At 46.8% G+C, this 7686-nt stretch overlaps 1 protein-coding gene across 1 annotated transcript; it reads left to right on the forward strand.

The window, feature by feature from the left end:
- Positions 1-2795: 2795 nt before the first annotated feature.
- Positions 2796-5135, forward strand: LOC148147564 (uncharacterized). Its single transcript, XM_087995456.1, has one exon. It carries the CDS (start codon positions 2796-2798, stop codon positions 4650-4652), a length of 1857 nt encoding a protein of 618 aa, XP_087851582.1. The 3' UTR covers positions 4653-5135.
- The last annotated feature ends 2551 nt before the right edge of the window (positions 5136-7686 follow it).

Consider the following 7686-nt stretch of genomic DNA (forward strand, 5'->3'; position numbering starts at 1 on the left):
TAGCAAACTCGTCTCTCAGTTCTTTTCTCCTGGTCTGTGTCAGACTACTCTCCTGCGAACCCGATCCTTGAGAATTTATAAAACATTTTGGCGTAGTCGGCAGGATCAATCGCAATTGGGGAGAGATTTTGATACAGAACAATGTTTGGGAAAAGGACTAAGAAACCAGAAGAACAAACTGTGGAGGTCCCAACCGTCCCGGGATGGCAGGGACCGTGGCGTGACGTGGCAGTTTGTTTGAGGAATGGTGGGGGGCGACCGGAAAACTGGGAAGCCGAGGGCGTAGGAACCCCAGTGTCGCTGCTGTCTACCCTTGAGAGGATCCCAGTCCTGCCGAAGAACCCCTTGCCTGGGGTACAGCGGAGGATGTGGGCATGTGCGGCGGCTTGTAGACAACAGTCAGACAAGCGCCAAAAAGCTGAAGCAGAATTAGCCCTCCTGAAACATGAGCAGGGACTCAGTTCGGGAGATGCCTCTATGTTGAGGCAGGAAATTATGAAGTTAAAGGCTGAATTGACAGCATTAACTGAACTAGCAGGACGAACTATTATGTATCTGTCTGCTAAGAAACGGAAAGAGAAAAGGAAGGTCCCTCGAACCCCGGACCCAGTACAAGTACGGGCGTTTGTAGCCCAGTTAAATAACGGGGATCGGTGGGATATCGATCATTGGGATGGAAACATTTGGGGAGATTCAGATGATCAGTATGAAGATGACCCACCCGTACTCCAGGCTAAACCAGTAGTTAGGAGAAAACAAGTCCAGAGACGCCTCCCGGTGCAGCGGGAAGTAATGTTAGATGGGGAAGGGAATCCCATACGGAATGAACAGGGGGAGGCAATTATGCATGAATTACCGCGGGCTCAGCCTCCTGCGGAATTGGGATTTTGGTCCCGGAAATTGCCCCCGGCAGGGGAACGATACACCCCCTTTGAGAAACAATTGTTATCATGTTACTGGAGCTTGGTGGAAACTGAAGCTCTAACTATTGGACATGAAATGATCATGACAACAGCTATTCCTATCCTCCCGTGGGTACTCGGTGACCCCACTACCCACAGGATAGGAACCGCCCAAGAAAGCAGCATTATCAAATGGAAATGGTACGTGTCAGAAAGAGTGCGGACTGGACAAAAGGGAGTGTCAGTCCTGCATGAGCAAGTGGCGGAGGCCCCTGAGGAAGGGGAAAAGCGGTTTGAGGTGATTGAGTATAAAGAATCACCCGTCAAGATGGGCAAACGATATGATGAACTGACCCCGGATGAACAAGCCACGGCTTGGTTCGTAGATGGGTCAGCCCAATGTAAAGCGGGACAGCGTAGATGGAAGGCTGCTGCCTTTAACCCAAAACAAGGCACTACCCTAGAAGAATTAGGGGAGGGAAAAAGTAGTCAGTGGGCAGAATTAAAAGCAGTGCATATGGTAGTCATGCAAGCAGGGGTCATGGGAGTTTATTTGTTTTCTGACTCTTGGTCAGTGGTTAACGGCATGACACAATGGATGCCAACTTGGCAGGCCAATCAGTGGATGATCCAAAATAGGGAAGTATGGGGTAAACAGTTATGGGAAGATATATGGGAAAAAGCTCAACACCTGGTTATATACATCACCCACGTAGATGCCCATACATCTCGAAATGATGTGGAAGCTCTACATAATCGATATGTGGATGGTATCGTCCGAACCATGAATGTGCAAAGGGGCACCTCAGTGGACCTAGCTAGATGGGCACACCTTAAGGCTGGGCACTGGGGAGTGCAAGGAACCTTGCAATGGGCTCGAGACCGAGGAATAGATCTTATGGTAGATGATGTTAAGACTGCAGTAAACCAGTGTGAGCAGAGTCAGCATCAACGGCAGGGAGTGCCCCAACATATGATGGGACATATACACCGAGGAGAGGGACCGGGACAGAGCTGGCAAATGGACTTTGTGGGTCCATTACCTTCCTCACAAGGATGTAACCATATATGTACAGCTGTGGACACTATGTCTGGGGTTTTGGTAGCCCATCCCTGTCGACATAACAACCAACAGGCTACCTTACGGTGTTTAGATTTGATCGAACAATTTTATGGATTGCCCATACAGGTCCAGAGTGACAATGGCTCCCATTTCACAGGAGGGATGGTGAAGCAGTGGTGTCATGATAACCATGTGGAGTGGATTTATCACGTGCCCTACCATCCGCAAGCTGCGGGACTTATTGAACGAATGAACGGGCTTCTAAAATCCTCCCTGCGAAAGGCAGGAGGATGTAATAATTGATTCGGGTAGTAAAGCAAATTAATAACCGCCCATTGGGAAACGGGGTGACGCCCTTGAATCGGATGATACGGGTGTGTGATACCCCAAAGGCACAGCCTATTAAAATGTGGAAATTTGCTAAGGAAGCTAATATTCCCGTAAGGGCCACACCGGCTTCGGCTGGACTGGACTTACGAGCGTTAACTACACAGACTTTGGTCCAACAAAAACCCACGGTGATTAAGACCGGATTAGGATTGATTTGTTCCCCTGGAACCTATGGGCATATCCTCCCGCAATCGGGATTGTCACTAAAGGGGATTGATGTAATGGCAGGAGTAATTGACGCGGACTACCAAGGAGAATTGGGAGTAGTCCTGGTCAACATCACATCTGAACCTTATGTGATACAGAAGGGAGACAGAATAGCACAATTAGTTATTAAACCATGTAACCTTACAACGGTGGAAGAGACGGGAGCTTCCGTTAAGGTTACTGAGCGTGGGACGGGGGGGATTTGGGTCTACTGACACTAAGGGTGCCAAGGTATGGGTACGCCAGACAACTGGTCCCCCCAAACCGGCAGAGATCATAGCCCAAGGAAAAGACAGTCTGGTCACCATTATGTATCCTGGGAATCAGTCTGGAGGAGTGTGCCAGCTCAGTCGTTGGTACCCTTATCGAAACAAAATGTAGGTTGGAAAATTAGTAGTGAGGAACGACAGCAAGATGATTTTAAGTGCGCGGCAAATCAATGGTGTACAATTTTAGATCTCACGAGTGATTGTCAAATGTATACTTGTGTACGATGTTATAAGGGGAGAAATGTAACTTTGATAACCCCTAACTGTACATTGATGTTGAATGCAACGGTGAATATGTGTCATTGGAATATAACCGCTCGTGAATGTGAAAGCTCAAACGGGACACGATGGAACATCACGACTGGAGATGAGGACATCTGGATCAGCAATGGAACAGTTATTCAAAACCAGACTCGAATGTTATGGCTGATCTTGGTGCGCCCTAACGTCTCTGACGCGCACCGCACACAGTTGGCTCCCATTATGTCAACTTGTCAGCAGATGGCCCAGGCAGTACTGCACACTGATGTTCACTGGCAGGTGCGGCTGCCGGCTATCCCAGAATGCCAACATAAGAGGAGGCGGCGTGCATGGTATGACACTCTACTGGGAGGTGCAGGAACTGTCATGGGTATCTCAAATGCTATTGACTCTGAGGTAACCCGTACTAAATTATCTAACACGGGACAAGCCACCTCACAAGGACTACACACTATTGGAAGATGGATGCCATCCGTAATGATGACTCAAGGAGAAACAGCTAAAATATTGATACAATCCCTGCAATGGGAACTAGATGTCTGGGGTGCCACCCAGGAACTGTTTGAGAACATTACAGCTCAGTTAAATTGGACTGCCTGTCATATTCAAATGTTGCACGCACAAATACAGAAAGAACGATTTTTGCGTGTGGTAACATCCCCCAATGTACAAGCGTGGAGGGGAATATGGAATGTATCTGAGAAATTGTGGATGATAACCCATCCAGAAAGAACATGGTGTAACGCAACTATGTGTAGAGGATACTTTGTTACCATGAATGTAACCCACACTGTTACGGTCTGTCGATATTATGTATTACCAGTGATTACATCTTCTGGATATTATTTTCTGAAGACAAGGGGGCAGTGGTTTAGCCCAGATACCAATATTACCTATGATCTGTCCGCTTGTGAACAGACTGATCAGGGAAAAACTTGCCTACTGATGGACAGATATCGGGACCCTTGCTTGACTAAGGGAACGGCCCTGTGCGAATGGACTGTTGAAACTCCAAGGGACATGATGTGGCAGATTGGGCCACACACGCTCTGTGTGGCTACCAATAACCCACATCCTACGCTTCCCACAGTACCGTTCTCGGGATGCCTCTCAAATGTCTATCAGTGGCAATGGCAGAATCAGACCTATCTGTTAACCAATTATAGCAGTGCTCACCACTTTACCAAGGTGCAGTGGAAAGTGCTGATGAATCCTTGGAACATTTCCCTGGATCGGTTAAAGCAAGCATTGGACCGATCCGAGGACCTTAAGCAGATATTACGAAAGCATCAAACCAATGTTACCAAGGTTACAGTGTCTACCTTTATACATGGACAGGAGGTAGTACACGCTGCCCATGTAGTGGAAATAGAGTCAGCTCATCATTGGTGGGATATGTTGAGTGGTATGTCCTCCACTGCGGGGAAGTTCCTATTCCCACCCTTATCGATCCTGGTAGGAGTCCTGGTGATCTTAACATGCTGTAATATCCTGACTTGCTTGTATATTTGGCGTGTACGTAGACGCTTGTTGGAAAAGATATATATGGGCATGATGTAACACATGTATTGGGCCAATCAGTGGAATGTGGTGAAAGGGTTAAAATTATGTCCCAATACATGTGTGGATCTTATTATCTGTATGTAACCGGAATGGAATGTGTTGCATAGTCTTGCCCTGTTGTTCGCATGAATATGTTACCGGAATGGAAGGTGTTGCTTAGTCTTGCCCTGTTGTTCGCATGAATATGTTGCCTTGATAAGGAACAGACACTGTCAAACAGGATGTTGCAAGCTTAATTGGTTCCAGCTGAAACTCGTAAAGAGTCTTGCCCTGTTGTTCGCATGAATGTTTAGATCTCGAAAGAGTATATAAGCTGGGAAAGTCCCCAGTTCGGTAGAGTCTGCTCCGGGTTACGTTTAACCGCCGAGCGTGGGTTGTTGGCAACCGCTCTACGAGAACTGACGGCTCCCAGTTCCGGTAACATGTAGAGTGAGTATAAACCAGACCCGTTGTAAGTACGAGACCTGGTTGAGGCGGGGAATAAAATACTTATATTCTAGCAAACTCGTCTCTCAGTTCTTTTCTCCTGGTCTGTGTCAGACTACTCTCCTGCGAACCCGATCCTTGAGAATTTATAAAACACTGGACATCGGAGTGCATCTGGGAAAATTAACAAAGTGAAATTCACAACTAATCTTGGAGGAACTGTCGGGCGAAGTTCACCGCACAGAATCAGATAAGTTAATTGTTGTTTTAAGTCTGTCCAAGTGAGAGGCTGCAGTAGTGAGTATAATGGATTCTTTCTTGATTATGTTTTTGGAGAAAAGTCTCTTGATTAAACTTAAAATATAAGCCATAGCTATTAATTTAACCTGGGGCAGTGTTTGTAGAGGAATAAAAGTGTTATTTTCTGGGTCTGTAGATTGTGAAGGAGCAAAAATGGCCTTTGCAGTGATATGTACTTCTTGTCAGATGTGGGAGTTTAAAGAGAGTTTAAGGGTTACTGCGGATTATATCTGCCATAAATGCTGTTGGATGCGACAGATAGAAGCGATGAGGAATTTGTAACAGTATGTGATGGATGGCAGTTATAGGAAGGGGGGAAAGTCTCATACAGTCACATAGATGGGTTAACTCCAGGAAGGGTGAAAGGTTGGCACCTAGGGTAGGAGTCTTTTGTGGATATACCCATTTCAACTTTTTTGGAAAATGTAGGGGGTGATGGATTCTCAGGGGAACGTAGCACCAACAGCCAAGTTTCTGGTGTTGAGACTGGCTCTAATGCAACGAGGGGTACATGGGCTTCCAAGAGTTCAATTGTGTTAGGGGATTCTGTAGTCAGAGGTACAGACGGACGTTTCTGTGGCCAGCAGAGAAAAAGCAGTATGGTGTGTTGCCCTGGTGCCAGGATCAAGGATGTCTCAGAGAGGGTGCAGGATGCTCTCACGGGGGAGAGGAGCCAGCAGGAGGTCATTGTCCACATTGGAACCAATGACATTGGAAGGGAAAAGGTTGAGACTCTGAAGGGAGATTAGAGAGTTAGGCAGAAATTTAAAAAGGAGGTCCTTGGGTAGTAATAAATGTGCTACGAGCTAGTGAGGGCATGAATAGGAGGATAGAGCAGATGAATGCATGGCTGAAGAGCTGGTGTATGGGAGAAGGATTCACATTTTTGGATCATTGGAATCCCTTTTGGGGTAGAAGTGACCTGTACAAGAAGGACGGATTGCACCTAAATTGGAAGGGGATGAATATACTGGCAGGGAAATTTGCTAGAACTGCTTGGGAGGATTTAAACTAGTAAGGTGGGGGGCTGGGACCCAGGGCGATAGTGAGGAAAGAGATCGATCTGAGATGGGTACAGCTGAACAGAAGTGAGTCAAACAGGCAGGGACAAGGTAGGACTCATAAATTAAACTGCATTTATTTCAATGCAAGGGGCCTAACAGGGAAGGCAGATGAACTCAGGGCATGGTTAGGAACATGGGACTGGGATATCATAGCAATTATGGAAACATGGTCAAAGTTTAGGTGAAGATTTGTAGCTCGGGTGCTCGTTGTTGTGGTTCTGTTCGCCGAGCTGGAAATTCTTGTTGCAAACGTTTCGTCCCCTGTCTAGGTGACATCCTCAGTGCTTGGGAGCCTCCTGTGAAGCGCTTCTGTGGTGTTTCCTCCTGCATTTATAGTGGCCTGTCCCTGCCGCTTCCGGTTGTCAGTTTCAGCTGTCCGCTGTAGTGGCCGGTATATTGGGTCCAGGTAGATGTGTTTGTTGATGGAGTTTGTGGATGAGTGCCATGCTTCTAGGAATTCCCTGGCTGTTCTTTGTTTGCCTTATCCTATAATGGTAGTGTTGTCCCAGTCGAATTCATGTTGCTTGTCGTCTGCGTGTATGGCTACTAAGGATAGCTGGTCGTGGCGTTTCGTGGCTAGTTGATGTTCATGGATGCGGATCGTTAGCTGTCTTCCTGTTTGTCCTTTGTAGTGTTTTGTGCAGTCCTTGCATGGGATTTTGTACACTACATTAGTTTTGCTCATGCTGGGTAACGGGTCCTTCGTTCTGGTGAGTTGTTGTCTGAGTGGCTGTTGGTTTTTGTGCTGTTATAAGTCCTAGTGGTCGCAGTAGTAAACATGGCTTAGGGATGAGCAGGACTGGCAGCTTAATGTTCCAGGAAACAAATGCTACAGGAAGGATAGAAAGGGAGGCAAGAGAAGAGGGGGCGTGGCATTTTGTTGATGAGGGATAGCATTACAGCTGCACTGAGGGAGGATATTCCTGGAAATACATCCAGGGAAGTTATTTGGGTGGAACGGAAAAATAAGAAAGGGATGATCACCTCATTGGGATTGTATTATAGACCCGACGTTTCGGGCATGAGCCCTTTGGGAATCGTGAAGAAGGGCTCATGCCCAAAACGTCGATTCTCCTGCTCCTTGGATGCTGCCTGACCTGCGCTTTGCCAACAACACATTTTCAGCTCTGATCTCCAGCATCTGCATACCTCACTTTCTCCTGTATTATAGAAACCCCAATAGTCAGAGGGAAATTGAGAAACAAACTTGTAAGGAGATCTCAGCTATCTGTAAGAATAAT

The sequence above is a fragment of the Chiloscyllium plagiosum genome, unplaced genomic scaffold (genome assembly GCF_037043375.1).
Source record: "Chiloscyllium plagiosum isolate Xiang-an unplaced genomic scaffold, Cpla_swu_hap1 HiC_scaffold_16, whole genome shotgun sequence".
NCBI classification, from domain to species: Eukaryota; Metazoa; Chordata; class Chondrichthyes; order Orectolobiformes; family Hemiscylliidae; genus Chiloscyllium; species Chiloscyllium plagiosum.

Excerpts from the sequence above, each read along its gene's own strand:
- LOC148147564 (XM_087995456.1), top strand. The coding sequence starts at position 2,796 with ATGGGTACGCCAGACAACTGGTCCCCCCAAACCGGCAGAGATCATAGC.